The 21138-nt window shown below is 33.7% G+C and overlaps 1 protein-coding gene across 5 annotated transcripts in view; it reads left to right on the forward strand.

The window, feature by feature from the left end:
- PHF14 (PHD finger protein 14) overlaps nucleotides 1–21138 on the forward strand; it is a 208379-nt gene that overhangs the window by 94052 nt on the left and 93189 nt on the right. The window contains exon 17 of one of the 5 annotated variants that reach the window (XM_032643192.1): nucleotides 15031–15117. The exons of the other annotated variants lie outside the window; for them this stretch is intronic. Within the exon in view, the coding sequence (XP_032499083.1) occupies nucleotides 15031–15100 (70 nt within the window). The 3' untranslated portion in view covers nucleotides 15101–15117. Of the gene's footprint in view, nucleotides 1–15030; nucleotides 15118–21138 lie in introns of those variants that run through there. 5 annotated transcript variants of the gene reach the window in all.

The raw sequence follows: 21138 nt of genomic DNA on the forward strand, positions 1-21138 counted from the left end.
TTGTAAAGTGATGGTGCAAATGTATATTATTTGGATACTTATAAACTAGAACTTAGAAACAAATAGAAATTTTAAAATGATTTGTCATCTAATAAATTTCAAATTATTAAAAACATTTCCTGCACAAAGACATTTCTGGCTAGTCTTCTGTTTCTTTTTCTTACTTCTACCAACCATTTCAGGGATAGGTTTTAGGTTTTTGTTTTGTTTTGTCTTGTAACCCTGAGTCAATGATTGGTATAGTACAAATTACTGTATTCTAAAGGATTGTTTCCAAAGTTTAGATTTCTAATATTTCTTTCAATTATGTGTGGTAAAATAGATCCCCTCTTGTCACCCTGATGTCGTGTGTGATATGCCTCTTTCTTCAAGTTTCACTGCTGTTAGCTCTGGAATATGTTTCACTTGGCTTTTCTCACTTGAAAGTATGACCATCTTAAAGGCAAGGTCTCTGTTTTACTTATCTTTACAGCTCCCATGTTCTTACTCCAAGTCACTGAGCAAGGGGTGCCTCCGCATGGTGGTTAGTGACTTACACACTTCATAGGAAGTTGCATTAAGGAATCATTGGCCAGATATTAAATCTTCCTAATTTTTATTTTTAATATAAAATAGATTTTAAATAAAAAGCTGATCTAAAAATAGATTTAATATACAAGGCAAAGATAAAGTAGCATATCAAGATGTCTCAGAAAGCATATAGACTTCTTGTAACCCATAGCCTGAGGAAATATGCTGCCGAATTCTTTTAACAGGGAAGATAGGGCTTCCCTGGTGGTGCAGTGGTTGAGAGTCCGCCTGCCGATGCAGGGGACACGGGTTCGTTCCCAGGTCCAGGAAGATCCCACATGCCGCAGAGCGGCGGGGCCCATGAGCCATGGCCGCTGAGCCTGCGCGTCTGGAGCCTGTGCGTCTGGAGCCTGTGCTCTGCAACGGGAGAGGCCACAACAGTGAGAGGCCCATGTACTGCAAAAAAAAAAAAAAAAAAAAAAAAAAACAAGGAAGATAAGTGTAGCATTCTAAATACAAGCTGATGAAGCATTAGGAATTATTTGAAAATTTAAACAAAGGAATATAATTATGACCTGAAACTTTGTTTTCTTAGATTTTTAACTGTTTAAAAAACTTTTACATTTACGTTATTTTTTAAATAAGCATTATAAGAAATAGTTTATAGAAACAGCTTTTCAAGGAAATTCTGATACGAATACCAAACAATAACATCATCTAATGGTTAAGTAAAATTGAAATTCAATAAAATTCAGAACACCTATTTCTGTCACATTCTGGAGGGTTTAACATAATTATGTCCCTATTTTGAGACAATATTTCTAAATTTTCATTTTGTTTAAGTTTATTTTTAAGGTTTTTGATTTAAAAACAATAAATTATCCATTCTACTTTAGTTTTGAAAGTTTATTATAGTTTTTGAAAACCAGGTCATTTAATTGTATTAACTTAAAAAAAACACAACTAGTTAATTGAATTAGCTTAATACCAGAAGTAAAACTCTCTAAGAATGCCAATATTTAATATATGAGTAATGCTAGAATGTGTGAAGAAATCAGCCTGAGCATTAATAAACAAAAGATAGTTTTCTTTTTTTTTTGTCAAAGATAAGTAGGAAAAAAAATGCAAATATTACAACTATTTAAAGTTTCATAATGTATCACCCTTCCTGATATGTTTTTTTAAATAGGTATTTTGACAAAATATGATCTTAGTAATTTCGGTATAGACCAAAAAATTAAAAATCAAGTAACAAAAATGGCTGTATCTACTTAGAAACGTAATTACATGTGCTTTGTTTCAGTGTTTTTAAATCCAGACTGTGTAAACTACTTAGAGAAACAATAATTCAACTTCCCAAAAGTTGTAAATTCTGAATTAATGATGAAACAAGCTTAAACAGTTTCATGGAAATATTTTTTTCAATTATTAAAATGTATTTGTAAATTGTCTTGTCCGATTTAGGTCTCAGGACAATATATTTTCCTATTTGCTCAAGCTTAGAATATATAGGAAGTAGTTTCAGAATTGCCAACCCAAATCACGGCAAAAAAGTAAATCTAACTTCAGTAGTTGTTTGGGTGTGTGTGTGTGGTAAAAGTTACATACAATGAAATGCCTAAATGTTAAGTGAATAAAGTACTGAATTTTAACAAAAGCACGCACTCATGTAACCCCCATTTCTATCAAAGTATAGAACATTTTTATCACTCCCCAAAAGCTGTGCCCTTTCCTGGTCAGTCCCTCTTCTCAAAGGCAACCACTTTTCTATTTTTTTCCCTTATAAGTTGCCTCCTGTAGAGTTTCATATAAATGGCCTGTTTAGTATTTATTTGATGTCTGCCATTTTAATGAGTGTGTGAGGGAATCCCACTGTGGTTTTAGTTTGCATTACCCTGATGTATAATGATGTTGAGCACATTTTCATGTGCTCACTGGCTATTTGTATGTCTTCCTTTGTGAACTAATTCTTTTGCTGATTAAAAAAAAATTGGGTTGTATGTTTAGTATTGAGTTATAGGAGCTTTTAATATGTTCTCGATTTAAGTTTTTTTACAAATACATGTTTTTCAAACATATGCTCCTTATATATGGCCTGCCTATTCATTTTCTTAATGGTGTTAAAGAGCAGGAGTTACTAATTTTACTAAGTCCAGTTTAGCAACTTTTATGATTATTGCTCTTGTTTCCTATCTAAGAAGTCTTGGCCTAGGTCCAGGTCACAAAAATTATCTCCTTTGTTTTCTTCTAGAAGCTTTATGATTTATCTTTTATATCGAGATATGTGATTCATCTGACATAAATTTTTATGGTCTCAGGTAGAGTTAAGGAAGGTTTGTTTATTATCCCATGTGGGTTTCCAGTTTTCCAGTGCCATTTGTTGAAAACGCTTGCCTTTCCACATTAAGTTGCTTTGGTTCCACTGTTAAATATCAATCGACTTTTTAAATGAGGGTTGATTTCTAGACTTTGTGTTGTGTTCCATCAAGCTATGTACTTATTTCTGTGCCAGTACCAGTCGTCTTGATTCTTGAGGCCTTATGATAAGCTCTTTTGTTTTTCTGGATCTTTTGCATTTTCATATGAGTGTTAGAAAGAGCTTTTTATTTTCATTAAAAAGAATAAAGTCTGTATATAATACCAAAAAAGCACAGGCAGCAACAGCAACAACAAAAATATAGAAGTTGGACTTCATTCAAAATTAAAAATGTTTGTGTATCAAAAGAATCTATCAACAGAGTGAAAAGGCAACCCACAAAATGGGAGAGATATTTGCAAATCATATATCTGATGAGGTATTGATATCAAGAATATAAAAAGCACAAGAAATCATTCACAGCAATAAGGAAAAAACCTGATTAAAAATGAGCAAAGGACTTGAATAGACATTTCTCCAAAGAAGATATACAAATGAGTAATAAGCACATGAAAAGATGCTAAACATTAATCATTAGTGTAACTCAAATCAAAACCACAATGAGATACTGCTTCAGACCCATTAAAATGGCTATTATTAAACAAACAAACAAAAATAGAAAAATAAGTTTTGGGGAGGATGTGGAGAAGAAGGAATTTCATTTCTGAGTGTATACCCAAAAGAATTGAAAGCAGGGACTTAAAGAGATACTGTACATTCATATTCATGGCAGCATTATTGGCAGTAGCCGAATGGTGGAAGCAACCCAAGTGTCCATCAATGGATGGATGGATAAACAAAATGTGGTATATGCGTACAGTGGGATATTATTCAACCATAACAAGGAAGGAAATTCTGACGCATGCTATAACATGGATGAACGTTGGAGACCTTATGCTGAGTGAAATAAGCTAGTCACAAAAGAACAAATGTTGTATGATTCTACTTAATATGGGATACTTAGTCCAGTTCATAGGGAAAGAAAATAGAGTGGTGGTTGCTAGGAGCAGGGTGACTGTGGAGTTAGTGTTTAATGGGTACAGAGTTTCAGTTGGGTAAAATGAAAAAGTTCTGGAGGTGGTTGGTGGTGATGGTTGCACAACAGTGTGAAAATACTTAATGCTTCAGAAATATACACTTAAAAATGGTTAAAATGGTAAGTTTTATGTATATTTAACTAAATTTTTTCAAAAGAAGCTTACTGGGATTTTGATTAGCTTTGTGTTGAATACATGGATGAATTTGGGGGAACATTAACATCTTAACAGTATTGTTTTCTGATCTATGAACTAGGTATATCTCTACATTTATTCAGATTTTCAAATATCCATTATTTTTTCTCATTGGATGTTTTTGTAGTTTTCATTGTAGAAGTCTTGTATGTCTATTATTAAATGTATTCCTAAGTATTTAATGTTTTTTGATGCTATTGTATAAGAATAAAATATGATTTCTTTTAACTGTTTATGCAAGTTTTGAGAGCTACCAGGAGTTGAGGTAGTCAATTAGGATCACAAGTCAAGCTGAAAGTTACAATTAAAATTATTAATTTGTTGTGGTAGTATAAGCAAGAGGCCAAACAGGAAAGGTTGCTGGTTCCCGGAATGTTCCATTTCCCCCCACTGATAAGGGTCTAGTGGATTGGTGCTGAAATGGGGAGGGGTTGGGGCATTAAGGTCACTACTGAGGCAGCTTGGACAGAAGGTCCTTGCTGTTTAATGGACCCAGGGGCTGGAGGGGAGGAAAAGGAGAAGCGGTAGGCAATAGAACAGTACTGAGTCAGTGGAGCAAAGTGTCTTTAAGACCCCTCAATGAGGAGATCTTGGCAGAGGTGCACAAGCAGTCTTTCAGTCTGGCTTTTCCATTCCCCACGGAAAGAGGCCTCAAAAGTTGGATCAGCCTTACAGTCCTGGGATAAAACCCTCCTGGTCGTGAGGTATTGCCTCTTTTATATGTGTATTTTTTATTTTTTGGATTTCATTTGCTAATATTTTGATACGGGTTTTGTGTCTCTATTCACGAAAGTATTATTCTTTTAATTTCTTTTGTTAAGTCTTTATCAGGTTTTGTTATCAGGTCATATTGGCCTTCTAAAAGGTGTTACAAAGTATTCTGTTGTTTTTTTTTTTTGAAGCATTTTTGATTGATTTTATTTCTTCATTGAGTTTTCACTGAATTCCTCAATGAAACAATCTGGACCAGAGTTTCTTTGTTGGGATGTTTTTGGTAATTAATTCAATTTTTAAAATAGGTAATAGAGCTATTGAAATTTTTTCTTTTGTCTTATGCTAGTTTTGGTAAGCTGTGTTTTTTCAAGCAATTTATTCATTTCATTTCAGTTGGAAGTTGCTTCTTTTCTTTAGTCTTGCTTTTATTTTGAATGTGCACTACAACTATTTGCTTGAGACTTTCCAGCTTCCTATAATATTTTGGATCATATTCTCTTCTTCCTTGTAAGACTAGGTCAGTATTTACTTCTTTCATGTATCCTTCCTGACTTACATGATCCCATAATGATCTTTTTCTTACTTTGATTGTCCTTGGGACCCACATAAAATCCCACATCATGCTGTTATCCACTTGCTTGCAAATTGTCTATGAATTTTTACTTTTTTCACTAGATTAGGTCAGGCCTTCTATTTAGTCATGATGATTTCCTTAGTTTATACAATATGGCACAAGAAGTTAATTCAGAATAAATGCTTATTAAATTATTTACTGATGCATTGCTAAATCTTTATGCATTGCAGCTTTATACACTGAAATAGTATGTAATCTCTTTGAGGGCAGAGACATTTCTTTAAGTCCAAATTGATTGGTTTTTTTCATTTTTAATTATTAAAAACAAACTTTAAAATAGTATATATATGTTGCAAACAACAACAAAAAAGAGTGGTAAAAAATGGTTTCTGATTGACTGCGGTTACTTCACTCAGAGTAGGAGATCTCAGTCCAAGCTTCTCGCTTGCCAGTGTTGGCAAGTCACTTAATCTCTATGGATCTCAGTTTTCTTATTTTACTGGAGAAGATATCAGGCTATATCATCTCTGAGGTCTAACACACTAGCTCTGATATTCAAAGGTTATGTGATATTCCATGTTCCCAAATAAATACTGCCTATGTGTTTACATTCCGTCACAGCTCTCCTGTAAACACCTACTTTCAGAATCTCTTGCTAGAGTATTCTGTAACTGTGTAGAATATGATTAATGATCAAGTCTCTTAGAGTGGAAGCCATTCTTGTTGCCCTTTCTCTCATTTAGCTAGAGAGGAGTGGAAGTCATTTCCTTTGATAAAGCGTACTTCCTTTGATAAAGAGCAAATATCTCTTTTCTTTTTTAAAATTATTGAGATTTCATTTTCATACCATACAAATTCAGCCATTTTAAGTGTAGACTGTAGTAATTTTTAATAAATTTATAGAAGTGTTCAGCTATCACTACAATCCTATTTTAGAGCAATTCCATCACCTCAAAGAGTGCTGTGCCTCTACACTGTAAATCCTAGCTTCCACCCCAGCCCCAGACAACCATGGCAAATGTTCTCTTGTCTCTGGTTCCTCATAGCCTATTCCTTTCCTGATCCTTTTTTTTTTTTTTAATCTTAATATTACGCTTATACGTGTTTCTGGTTTTTGGGGGTTTTTTTTCAAAAAAATTTTAATGCACTGAAGGCAACAAAGATTCTTTTCTAGAGGAAACTTTAGTCAGGTTACTGAACTTTCTCCTCAGCTCATCTGTATATTTCCTTATAAAGTCCAGTGTTAGCAAGAACCCTGCTAAGTTACTTTAACCAGAACCCCCCACCCTTGATATCTGATCACCCTAGATATCTGATCAGGTTCCTCATCCTCTACCATTCTGATCACCTTGGCCTGTCTTAAGCAAAAATCCTTTTAGGTCAGTTTAGCCAGAACCCCCTTAGCCCTGATGTTTCCGCTTACTAATTTTCTATCCACTGATCCCCACCGTGTTCTTTGGCTATAAATTCCCACTTGCCCGTACTGTATTCAGAGTTGAGCCCAATCTTTCTCCCCCAATATAAAATCCCATTGCAGTTGTTCTTAAATCTATCATGATGGTCCTAAATAAAGCCTGCCATACCATCTTGAACAGCTGTCATTGAATATGTTTTTTTGTTTAACAAAGGAATTTCTAATTAAAGAGATATTTCTAGTTAAAGTGAGTCTTGAAATGTGAACAAATTACTCCATTTTATTCCTTCTTCAGCTTGATATTTTACATTGGATGTTTTTAAAACAAGCCTGCTAAATTTATGTGACGAGCCTAAATGTTATTAAATTTTAAAGTCTTTCTACATTTTGGGAGAGAGTTTTATGTAATGAATGATTAAGTGGGGATTTATAGACACTCTGCTGGGTATGAAACCTGTTTCTGTTATTTGTGAACTCTGTCTTTATGTTCCCTGTGGCTTAGTTTCTTTATCTGTAAAATAACCATAATCAGTAGTACCTAACCCATAGATTGTTGGAGGATTAATTGAGATAAATACAAGTAAGTGGCTTGGCACAAGTGTTAGAGAATTGTAAATGCCTTATATATGCAAATGACAACTGTAATAAACCATTTATATAATGCTTACTATGGGTCAGGTACCTCATGTATACATTTTGAATCATTTAATCCTTAACAGCTTCCCTGTTAGGTGAGCAGTGTAGTATTATCTCCTTTGAATTGTCGGAGAAACTAAGGCATAGAGAGCTTAAATAACTTCCCAAAAGAAAGTAGAGAAACTGTTACTCAGATTCAGGTAGTCTGGCTCCAGAGCCTATGCTCTTAACCTATACAGTCTCAACATAAATTTACATTTCAGCTCCCTGGTAGAATAAAACTTGCCTTTGTTAAATGTATTTGTTTCAGGCTAAATGATGACATCTCTTTCAAGATCATATCTGATGTTCTGTTTATATTATGGTTTTCAAGACTATTTGATGTTCATTGAGATTGCAGTGCTATAATCTTTATTCTTCTAACTATGCTACTTGATTTTCTTTGATATTAAAAGGACTTATTTAAATAACTACTTTTCCTTTTTAACTTTAGATGTTATTAAATTATCCTTTTTTCGTATTTATATTAAATGAGGATCATAGCACTCATAATAAATCCGACCTTTGTAGATGTTTATCTCTGGGACATTTGTGTTTTGTTTTTTTTTTTTTTCTTTATTTTGTTTTCGGCTATGTTGGGTCTTAGTTGAGGCATGCAGGATCTTTCACTGCAGCGTGGGCTCTTCGTTGTGGCACGCAGGCTTCTTGCTAGTTGTGGTGCATGGATGGGCTTCTCTCTAGTTGTGGTGCATGGGCTACAGAGTGCGTGGGCTCTGTAGTTTGAGGCATGCCAGCTCAGTAGTTGTGGCACACGGGCTTAGTTGCCCTGTGGCATGTGGGATCTTAGTTCCCTGACCAGGGATTGAACCCAAGTACCCTGCATTGGAAGGCAGATTCTTTACCACCGGACTTCCAGGGAAGTCCCTGGGACATTTGCTTTTAACAAAATATACTCTGTCCTATATTCATTCATATACTCATGTATATGAATGAATGTAATATATTTACATTGTATTTATGTTATATATACACACATTAAAATGGCATATGTGTACATACTTAATTCACACATATGATACATACATAATACCATATATATTAACTGAAGTTGCTGTTTGTGAAGATCTGTTATGCCATCTATATTTTTACCTTTTTGGTCACAAGTCATTTTAATTGTGATCATCTATTTACTGAATGCTTTTGTAGTCCCTCTATCTTGAAGAACAACGCACATCGCTCTAATTATAGATGAAGAAATCTGAGTATACAGGCACAATGATGTGAAATTTTAGAGAGGTGAGTATTTGCATTAACCACCAGTTGTGCGGGGGTGGGGAAAGATGACAGCACAGTGTAATTACATTTGGTAGATCAAATTTGGAGAATAGATATACCTCACAGATAGCCTCTTGATTACCTATGATCTGAGGGTTTTGTTTTGTTTTGAGAAGAGAGGTCATTTAAATGAGTAGAGCAATACAAGACAATAGACAAAGAATTGCAGTCCTTTGAAATTTAGTGAGCTTAGCAAATAAGAACATTGTTATTTCAGAATCTTCATAAAATAAATGTCAGTTTGTTCCTTAGTTGAGAAGTTTTGCATCAACTTGATTCCTTCTTCAGCATACGTGAAACAGAGACTTAAATCTCAAGAAATACATAACCTCAGAATTATATAACCTTAGGGTGATCTTGTTCAGGTTTTAAAACGTGCGTGTGTGTGTGTGTGTGTGTGTGTGTGTGTGTGTGTCTGTATTATAACGTTGTATTTGAACAATGCTTTCATATTTCTATCTCTATTTCATGATTCAAGATAAAAATGAGAAGATTTCAAGCTTCATTTTTTCCCTCATTTCACTTATTCTTTATATGTGGTATGTGTCGTTAGTATAACTCTACTTTTCTACTTAATGTTGTTGACCTATATGGAGAGGTTGTTAATTAGGAAAACGAAGAATATAATTTTCTTGCTTATTAAGGACAGTTTCTCTCTCTCTCTTTTTTTTGTGGTAGTGCATTTAGTATTTATCTTAACAGGCTCAAAAAATGAACCTCACTTGACAACTTAATTAGGTAACCAGGAAAAATGGTGGGGAAGGTATAGGGCTAAAATTGGGAGGTTGAAGACTGTGTCAACCATGAGGATGCAGATAACTTTTCTGGGAACCAGTTGTCTCATAAAATGAGCAGTGTGTTAGATTGATTTGAAAATCCTTTTTAATTTTCACATTTTATGATTTTATTATACCATAGGAATGAAGAAAAAGAGAAAGAAATTCTGGGATTCTGAATAATTTACAGCATAAACCTCCCACCAACAGTGCTATTTTTTATTGTATTAACTCATAATATTTTTTCTAATTTTAATTCAGTTATATACTTTATAGGTCATAGCCTACCAGAAACATATGAGTTAATTATAAGGCAACCACTTTTCATTTTTTACTAATTGAGATATAGGTTTGTGAGGAATGGTTTATAGTAGAAAATGTTTTCTTTCAATCTGAAAAGTTTTTTGTTAACTCTGTAAAACAAAATATTATAGATTGAGCTTTTAAATAGACTAAAACATTTGTAGATAATAATAACATGCTATTTGGATATTTATAGCATATCTCATATTTACTGTAGCTTTATAGCTCCTAATAGGTTTACATGTATGATGTATGGTTCCTTTTCATTTTAATTCTTAATTTTTCTTTTAATTCTTCATTTTAATCCTTTTTGTGAAACAGTTTCAAGAAGCAATTACATTTATCCTAAACTGGAAGGAATTAATATTATCAATTTCTGAATTAGCTCTTCCTATTACAATGCAGTTAATAGGATTTAAAGTTAAATATAGTATACCTGTATACAGCAGGCTCCCATTTAAAATGAGTTTTCTCCAATTCTGGCCTCACTTTCTAGACTGACCTCCTGTAAGAAAATACACAATCAAGAATTAGGTTGACATTGTGAAATGACTTGGTAGCTGACTTTTATCATTGCACATAAACAGCACAGTTATTCTAAGTCACAGTATCACTTTCAGTCAGATAACCACTAAAGTCACTGCACTGTGGTTTCCTGAAAATGCCATAATCCTTCAAATGCCACATTAAACTGAGAGAGAAAACCATCAGTAGTGCCTGCACGGTTATGTAGAAGGATGAGCTATGAACCAAGTGAAAAGATGTTCTGGCAGAACAGTAACCTTTCCCTTGATGTGTGCATTTCCCATTACATTTTTGACACAAAATGTTGCAGAATGATTTAATGGTGGCATTTTGTTTTGCTGACTTGTTTTTTCATTAAAAAGAAACCAAAGTTTAGGATAGGAATGTAGAGGAAGAGTGACCAAGCACTGAATTCTATTACAGGAATCTGTTTTCAAAATAAATAAGTTAAATTTGTTTTAGGAACATGGCTTTTACCCCTTAACATTTTATGTTAACTGTGATAGACAAGTCGTTTAGTTTTATTATATCTTTAAAACAATGTTGTTTGTTCTTTAAAGTTAATTTTTTTCTCCATTGTTCTCCCCTCTTCTTTTTTCCTTCCTAGTAACTCTTGATCAGAAATGACATGTCAATAAATAGGAAAGCTTTGTTCAGTAATTACATAGACTGCACATATTGCATGTAACCCAGAAAGTGTCCTACTTTTTATTGTCACTTTAGATGTATATTACTAGAGCTGATTTTACAGAGAAACAAAGTACGAATATCACTGGTCTAAAACATCAATGCCTATTAACTTTGAGAGGACACATTTCTATTGGGAATGAAGTCATAAAGTTGTCCCACATAAAAGTAGTACAAAGCTTTTTTGCACCTATGAAAACACGCTGAGAAAGGGAAAGAAACTTGCCAAAATATATTTTGTAAGACTTGCAGCACTGGACTTTCAGTTTTAATGTTAATATGGAGTACCTGGATATGGGCCCTGCCACACAGTTATTTAAAAAACAAAAACAAAAACTTGGGAATTTATTTTGCAAATACATATTTCTTAAAATCTCACTTTTGAAAAAAAGATACATCAGATAGTGTTTGACTAAATACTACTTTGGTCCCCCCCACCCCCCAGGATTATAAGAATATTCATAAAAGGTGCAATTTCAACTAAAGAAATGGAAATTTGACTTGGAATTTCTCACTCAGTATGCCCTTTTTCCCAGCTGACTATTTAAACAGGAGACTGTTGCTCTTTATGAACTCTGTTAAGTGTCCATTATATTTAGTTTCCTGACGTGCTTTAATTCTGCTGCTCTTTCTTCCAAATGTCACAAAATGGAAGGGTTTACATTGAGTTCAACAATTCTTTATCTTCAAACTGTTACCTGGATCAGAAGAACTAATCAGAACAATATGCAGTGTGGATATGTTTTCAACTAAAAGTGACTTAGGGGCTTGTTAGTGATATAATTAAAGTATACCTTACTGAACAAATACCTTTATTTTTCTTTCCTTTCCTCTTTCTCTTTCTTCCTTTTTTCCTTTGTTCCCCTTCCTCTCACCCTCCTTCCCTCTTCCTTCTTCCTTTCTCCTCCTTCCCTTCCTCTCCCCCCGACCCCGTCCCACCACCCACCCGCTCTCTCCATCATCAGGACCAGAAAGCCACAGAAATTTGTTACATAGAAATAATGTGTTTTCTGAAAATTCTCACATAATGGGAACTCAGTATAGGATTACCCGGAAAGATAATTGGGAAAAAAACAAACAAAAAAAAAACAGTGGTAAGCAATAAAACCAATGAACTTGTAAAATAATGGGTAGGTTTAAGTAAGTAGGGAAGAATGGAGCAAGACATTCCAGAAGAGAAAAGAGACTTTGTAAGCATACTCAGGAAGATGGGAAGTCCTTTTATGGCAGTAGGTAGTTTCAAGCAGAGATCTGTGCAGAATTATTTGACCTAAAATAGCACAATTTATGGTTGTTTTTTGGGGTTGTAACATTACATAAGTAAGATATAAAAAGATACTTTATAAGATGCTATTTCCATAGCTATTACTATTTGCTAAAAATGTAGTTAAAAATAATTACAAAACTTAAACATGTTCAGGAAGAAAATATATACACACATACAGTACACATATATTCTGGAAAAAATAAAAACCATTAGTAAAACAAATGTTTTGCATATACAGATAACCTTTTATTTCGGAGATACTGTCATACTGGATTTAGAACGCATTTATTAATTTATCAGGTTGTTTTTTAAGTACCAAAGCAATATATGTTGTTTGTAATCACTTAAATAATAAGTGTATAGAGGAATGTTATTTTCACCCTACTTACTCAAAACCCTGTTCGTTTGGGGTAACAGACATAGTTTAGTGTATAATCATCCATACTTCTTTCTTCTATGTGTAAACAAAAAATTCAGGGCCCATTGGCTGGCCTCCTCCCTCTCTCCCTTCTATAGCTTTTGTGGGCTTTACTATGAAATTTGTTTTTTGTTTTCTTTAACTTGAGAACACATAATGGACTTTTTCAGTAAATATAGAACTAAGCCAGTCTTTTAAATAGCTACAAAATAATGTGGATGTGCCATAATTAATTGTAGTACTTCCCTATAAGTAGAAATTCATGGGTTTTTTTCTGTTTGATTTCTATCCCAAACTGAGTTTGCTAGACCAAAGTATATGCATATTTTACATTTTAATGGATACTGTTATTTCTTTTCCCAATAGACATGATTGTGTGAGGATGTTATTGCATAAGTGTTTGACAATCTGGTGGGTAGAAATTGACACTTTGATTTTATTTTGTGACTGCCTGTGAGGTTGAGTGTTTATTCATATATTGATTAGCCATCTGGATTTTCTCATCCATGTGTTGTCTTTCTACATCCTGTGCCTCTTTATTTATGGAGATGTTTTCTCTCTTTTAAAAATGAGTTTATCACATATCTTTGTATAAGTTGCAGATCTTTTCTTTCAGGTATTTTGTGTGTGTGTTTGTGTGTGTACTTTGCTTGCTGATGGTACTTTTTGCAAAATTGAAATTTTAATTTTTGTATGTTGTGATATTTATGTCTAAAAAAACTAATATGATGTGTTATTATGACAACCAACTAATATCTCATACGTTATTTAAGCAGGCAGTGCATATTATTTGTCTTTGCCCTTTAGATGATCTTTGTGCAGTTTTGCTTGAAATATTTTTAAAGATCTGAGTTATTATGTCATTTTAATATAATTGATTTTACATTTTTGCTTTAGCATAATATAAAACTGTTATTTTGCTTTACTAGTATATGTCAAATTCTGTTGATTTAAAAACATAATTTGTTTTACAGAGACTGTATTTTGTTAATTTTATGTGTTGAGAATGCAAATTTTCAAGCATGTTGAAGCTACTTGTCGATGTTGTAACCTTTTGTATGGTGTTTCAGACCTTGAGGAAGTTGAATACATGTTTGGTGATTGGACCTTGAGGAAGTGGAATATATGTTTGGTGGTTGATTACAGAGGCAAAAATTATTGTTTTCATTGAAGAAGTCACTGGCAAACTCTGAATTGCTAAATTCAATGGCCTTTTAATTTACTATGTACTCTTCGTATTTGGTCTCATTTCAGCATTTAACATTGGTGACCAACGTTCCTTCTTAAAACTTTTGGTGTTCATAGTTTCAGTGTTTTACTCTAGTTCTTATCAGTGGCAAAACTGTGGTTCACATAGTTGTATTTGGGAACCAAATTATTCGGGTTCAAATCCTCAGCCAGTAGTTATTAGTTTTGACTTTGAGTTAGTTATATTCTTTCTGTGCCTTAGTTTCCTCATTTATAAACTGGGAATAGTAATCACTCCTATCTCATAGAATTGCTGTGAGGATTAAATGAATAGAAATAGAAGTTATATGCCTTCATTAACTCCCTCATAGTCTATTATACTAACCAGCACCTTTACTAGTTTGAATGTCACCAGTCTCCATCTAGTCGTATAAAGAATTTGTTCATGTTGTACTTAAATTTGTCCAGAAGCTTCTCATTTCTTACAAGGTAAATCCAGAGTTTAAAACATGGCTTCTAAGGCCCTCCAAACCTGACCTCAGTCTTTTTATCTTCATTTCAGTTATTCACAGCTCCAGATAACCTAGTTCTCCTTCCTAAAACTTTCCTGTTAGTTTCATGCCATCTTGCTTTAACTTTAACTTGCTCTTATCTAAAATGATTGTGTTTTTCTCTGGAATGAGGGCTTCTCAGTCATTTATATTTAGTCTATATTTCTTGTTCCACCCATGATTCTTAGTGTATAAGTACCATATCTTAATAATTAAGTTAATTTTAATATTCCCAGTCCCAGGCTCCATGCTTATGACATGGTATGCCCTTTACATAACTGTAGAGAATAGAGAATCTACAGATTTTAATTAAAGTCATTCATATTTAATATTTTAGAGTAACAGTCATCAGATATTAGTGATAACTTGGCTTAGTTACGTTATTTTTATGTACAAAATGTCAAAGCCTTATTTATTGGGTTGGCCAAAAAGTGCCCTCGGTTTTTTAAGTAAAAATAAAAGACACATTTTTCATTTTCGCCAGGAACTTTATTGACCAGCATATTCACCCTTTTGTTCCACTACCTTCTGCCGTTTTTCAGGCAACTTCATAATTCCATCTTCCCAAAACTTTTTATCTTTTTGAGCAAAGAACTGTTCCAGGTGCCTTTTACAGTCTTCCAGGGAATCAAAATTTTTTCCATTAAGATAATTTTGTACAGACCTAAATAAATTGAAATCTGAAGATGCAATGTCTGGTGAATACGGTGGATGAATCAGAACTTCCCAGCCAAGCTGTAGCAGTTTTTGCCTGGTCATCAAAGAAGCATGTGGTCTTGCGTTATCCTGCTGGAAGATTATGCGTTTTCTGTTGACTAAATCTGGACGCTTTTCGTCAAGTGCTACTTTCAGTTGGTCTAATTGGGAGTGGTACTTGTTGGAATTAATCCTTTGGTTTTCTAGAAGGAGCTCATAATAGAGGACTCCCTTCCACTCCCATCATATATACACAACATCACCTTCTTTGGATGAAGACCGGCCTTCGGTGTGGTTGGTGGTGGTTCATTTCGCTTGCGCCATGATCTCTTCCATTCCACATTATCGTACAGTATCCACTTTTCATTGCCCATCACAATTTGTTTTAAAAATGGAACATTTTCATTACATTTAAGTAGAGAATCACATGTGGAAATACGGTCAAGGTTTTTTTCGCTTAACTTATGTGCAGCCCAAACATCAAAGTGATGAACATAACCAAGCTGGTACAGATGATTTTCAGTGTTTGATTTGGAAATTTTGAGTATGTCGGCTATCTCCTGCATGGTATAACGTTGATTGTTCTCAGTTAATGTCTCAATTTGATCACTGTCAACTTCAACTGATCTACCCGACCATGGAGCATCGTCCAGCGAGAAATCTCCAGCACGAAACTTCACAAACTACTTTTGACACATTCAATCAGTCACAGCACCTTCTCCCTACAATGCACAAATCTTGTTTTGTGTTTCAGTTGCATTTTTACCTTTCTTGAAATAATAAAGCATAATATGCTGAAAATGTTGGGGTTTTTTTCTTCCATCTTCAACGTTAAAATGGCTACACAAAAATTCACCAATTTTGATGTCTTTTTTTAAAATGCACGCTGATATGACAGTGGTCACATACACTCTAACAAAATTGTTTCGAATGAAATTAAAAACAACTAAGTGCTACTAGAGCCATCTTATGGAAAAAAACAAATGAAACTTTTGGCCCACCCAATAGATCGGGATAGTAGTTTTTGTCATACTTTGTTTTATTATAGTTTGTGTAGTAATTCAGTTCATTTTTTTCTTCATGGCTGTATTGTTCTATGAGTTAAAATATATTTAAAGTCTTAAATGAGTTTTATTACCCTTAACATTCCTCTTGTGTTTCTAAGGATAGTACCTGCTTCATTGAAATCTGAATTATCTTTAATCTGAAAATATGTATGTTTACCATTAATTTTTGCTAATTTTAACTGCTTGGGCAATGCAGAGTCAGTTAAGTTAGATCTGACTAGGTCATAATCTAATTTTAGTCAGAGTAGAGGAAATAAGACTGTACTTTGTTTTATAATTTTAATGGTCTGGATCTCCTTTCCATTTTAATCCGAAAGAAAATTATTAACAGGTTGAGAATTTCTAATTTGGCTTCTGGGGTAATTCCACAGCGATAAAAGACACTGTGGTTCTTTACCTTTTTTTTTTTTTTAATTGTTTGCTTTGTTTTTTGAGGTGAAACTTGAACTTTCATTCCTGACAGCACCTATTTCCATTCTTCTCATGCTCCTTATTTCATCACCTTTTCTCTTCCTTCTTCATATTTAACAAATGACCTCGTCTCCTGCTTCACATAGAAAACAGAAGCCATCAGACAGAAATGCCTAAACTTTCTGTCATGGAACCTGTAACTTACATATAACCTTATTGATATCCATAGGCGTCTCTCTTCCACCACCCTTCCCTCTCCTCTTTTCATAATAGTACAGTAGAAGAGGTGTTCCCTGTCACTTTTATCCAACAAGTACTCTTAACTCCAACCTACCAAACTATGTGGATTTTCTGACATACTCTTTTTAAAAATTCCTCTGTACTTCCCTTCTGCATCAAATTTTACCCCACATATTCTCTCCCTGATAAATTCCTACTTACCTTTTAACACTTGCTTTAATCCTCTGTTAATCTTTTTTGTTTTGTTTTGTTAATCCTTTCCTTAACCTGCTCTCTCCTACTCATCAAGCAAGATAGTCTGTCTACCTGATATGCTTCATTGGCAGTTTATATAGGCCTCTATGCTAATAATACTTACCACTCTGTATTGAATCTCTCCTATTCAGAGTCTTACACTTTTATTCACTTGACCCCTCCATCAGACTGTGAATTTAATGAAGAGTTATACTTATATCTCAAGTGCTGGGATAAAATTTGGCATACTATAATCTTTCCGTAATTCTCTGGATGGATAGTTTGTAAAAGATCACTTGGTTAGTGTGAATTAGGTTTAGGACCCAGACCTCTTGACTTCAGCATTCATTATCATACTGTTTCTACAGGTTCTGTGTTATTAAGTCCTTACAATAATCCTACTCTTTAAAGAGACTATTATAGTGCACAATTGTGTCCTTACATGCCCTATTAACAGTATTATTAGTTTTAATGAAATGTTTATACTTTTTAACACTTTTAGTCTAGTATCTGGACTGTTCATCATTTTAGTTGTCATTTTAGTTTTAGAGAATATAGCTCCTTCTGGATTAACTGCACAAGTCTTTTCATTGTTTAAATACTGGAAATAACTTTTGCAGTGTCATGTCACTGTATGTCATTGGGTTTCCACATTTCCCTTTTGTGACAGTAGCTACTTTTATTCTGTGACATTTAGTCTGGTCACTTGAGTGGAAATGGTACAAAAACCTTAATTCTTCATACATTGCTTGACCTTCAATCTTCACATCTTTTTAAATTCTGCACCCATTATAGTAGTAGTAGTATATCCCATATATAAAATTGCTCACTTTATAAATTTCCTACTTCTTGTTCTGATGTTGTTTGGCTGTCTTAAATCCCTGAAAATAATTTTTGGTAACGATGTGTGGTTTATTGGTATCAGAGAGACATGTTATCTGTGGGCAAACTTTTCAGTCTCATTAAGCCTCTTTTTATACTGGTAAATAAGAATAACTCTTCTTTTATATATAAATATATATAAACACACATATATATACATAAAATATACATAACATTGCTCCCTTTATACTTCACTTCTTAACGTGTAGTACTCGAAGATACGAATTAGATTTGGGGGAATTTCCTGGCAGTCCAGTGGTTAGGACTCGGTGCTTTCATTGCCGTGGCCAGAGTTCAATCCATGGTTGGGGAACTAAAAAAAAAAAAAAAGAAATTAGATTTGGAATTAGATTGTTTTCATCTTGTTTTTTTATCTTTATCAACTACAATTTTGATTTATACTGACTTTATTAGTTAATAGAACTAGAGTTAGAAACTAGAACACAGTAAGTGAAATAATTACCAGAATCTTCTGAAAATTGCCAGAATTTTCAAAAGATTCATTTACTGTTAAATAGAATTTTTTTTTTCATCTCAAAACCCTGCATATTTAAAAGAAAGAGAAAAGGTTCTTGTGATCTTTGTTCCCTTGCCAAAACAATACCTTTTCTCATTTACCCAAATTGGTTATTATGATATTTAATTCTATGCTAGGCAAGGGTATGTTGTCATTTAACCAAAGTTTGTTTTATTACACCCTTACTTTAATTCTTTGGTGAATGAAAGTAAAGAAAGAAATTTGGAAGAAAATTAAGAAGTGAATAACCCAGATTCTACAGCCTTTCTTTCATAGATACTCTATCAGTTACACAATTCTTTATAGTTTTCCTCTGAACCTTATCTGAATACTTCATAGTTTCTTTAAAAGTTGAAATTCAGAACTCTGGAAACATTTTTTAATGAGGTACTTAATGTATGTCTATATTCTTAAAATACTTAGGCAAGTTTGAGAAAAATTACCTCATGACTATACTATTAAACAACTGTATGATTTGACTTTAGTATAATATTGTTCATGTATTGTGTGTGTGTATATATCATTTTTTGGTACAAAGATAATACATGAAGGGCCCTAAGTGTGATTTAGCCAGTTCTGATACATTGAACTACATAAAAGTAACTCTTTAAGTATGTTCTCTCCAAATAATAGCAAGTGGAGGAGGACTTCTGCTTTGAGTGAAATTGTTAGGCACTCGCTGTAGCGCTCAGTAAATCAGATGGACACAGACAGCTGCACAAGGAAGATAGGCCTAGGAAAGACTAAATAAGTGGGGTTCAGTCACATCCAAGTGAAATTATATCAGTCAATGACTTTCTTTTTAAGTGATTGGAATCTTCCAGACCCATTTCTTTTGTCAGTTTACTCATTGGTGTCAATTATTAAAGAATTGAAAAATTGCCTGATTATATCAAGAACCTTGTTGTGACATGACCTGTAAATGTAGATCTTTTTAAAAGGAAAGTTGAGTTGCATGTAGTGAGAGCCTTGAGCTCTCTGACCAAAAATTTATTTGACTGTGCTTTTGACGCTTTCATTTGTAAAGAAAGTATAGAATCTATTTTCTCCCTATTTTTAAAAAAATAATATTCCTATGTTTATTCTCATAAAATTTATTTTCTAAACTATTTAATATTTATTAAGGATATTAAAATGCATTTATTCATACATCAAACTGTTATATGGAAGGTATATAAGAGACATCAGAATTTAGGGGATGATGGGAATATTCCTAAAAGGATGAGGGAGAAATCTTATGTAAACCAAGGAGAAATTTGAGTTGCATCTTGAAGTATGTATGAGCAGGTTTCAGAAGATTGAGATGGGAGATACCAAATCCTTCAAGAGAATGAATATGAATAAAGAAATAGCGTGGGATCCTTTGAGTCATTTGTAATGTAGGTTAAAGGTAGATTGGGGCCTGGATTCAGTCTAAAGATTTTAAGAGTCCTAATGGGGATTTATTGAAGGTAAGAGATAATAGGGAGAATAGTCCTTTAGGAGATTGATATTGTGGTGGCCTGTGTGATGAAGGAATGGGCAGCTGGAGATAGACCAATTTGGGGGCCTAGAACTTAGACTGATGGAAAAATAAATGGAAAGGATTCAGTAGATTCAAGAGACGTAAGTTCACAGTAGACGTTACAGCAGATAATTAACGAAAATGAGGAGGCAAGGAAGAAAGGGGAGTGTTAAACCAAACTATCCGACTTTAAGATAACCAATTTGAAAGACTGGTGATACCAATAACAGAAAGATTAGTGGCTATATTTATTTTTTGGAGAGAAATACAATAGGTGAATGACACCATAGGGAATTGTGAGGTTTCTTTTTAGGAGTTGTTGAATTAGAAATTTTCAGAATGCACTTAAAGTTATGTGATTATAAATACAGAGAGGAATCCAAACCCTGGAAATAGATCTAGTAACTGTTACAGATCTGTTCTGTACAACTCAAGTATCCAATCCTAATTTTCCTACCTTTAAGTAAATGACTGTGTCTCTGTGTCTCTGAAGGTCTGGTAAGGAATCATTTTCCATAAGAACAGAGGAACTGAAAGAATTGGGTAGATGTCCTTGGTTTAGTTGGACCACAGGCTGAGTCCAGAGAAATTGAATTATCTCATAGGAGATCCTCAAGATGAGATTGTTTAATATTCTGTGGGGTTTTTTTTTTAAGCTTTGTTTTGGTGACCACAGTATTTATGTGTACAAATAATATTTGTCTCTGCTTAGTTGAACGTCAACTGGAATATTTGTAATTTGTCTCCTACCTCCCTTTATTTTTTTTAGCTTTTGCTTCTAATGCCTCTTCCTTTGTGATTTCTTCACACCAGCTGAATTTAGTCTACTTTAAGGCTCTTAATCTTTAGGGTACATTGAAATCACCAGAAAGGCTTATTAAACCACAGAATTTCTGCTTTGGACGCTCTGGGGTGGTGCCCAAGAATTTATATTTGTAATAAATTCTCAGCTGTTGCTCATTCTGATGATTCGGGGACCATACTCTGATAACCACTGCTTTGTCCCAGAAGCCCTTTAGCTGAAGCTTTAAGATAGTGGTT

Source organism: Phocoena sinus, chromosome 9 (genome assembly GCF_008692025.1).
Source record: "Phocoena sinus isolate mPhoSin1 chromosome 9, mPhoSin1.pri, whole genome shotgun sequence".
NCBI classification, from domain to species: Eukaryota; Metazoa; Chordata; class Mammalia; order Artiodactyla; family Phocoenidae; genus Phocoena; species Phocoena sinus.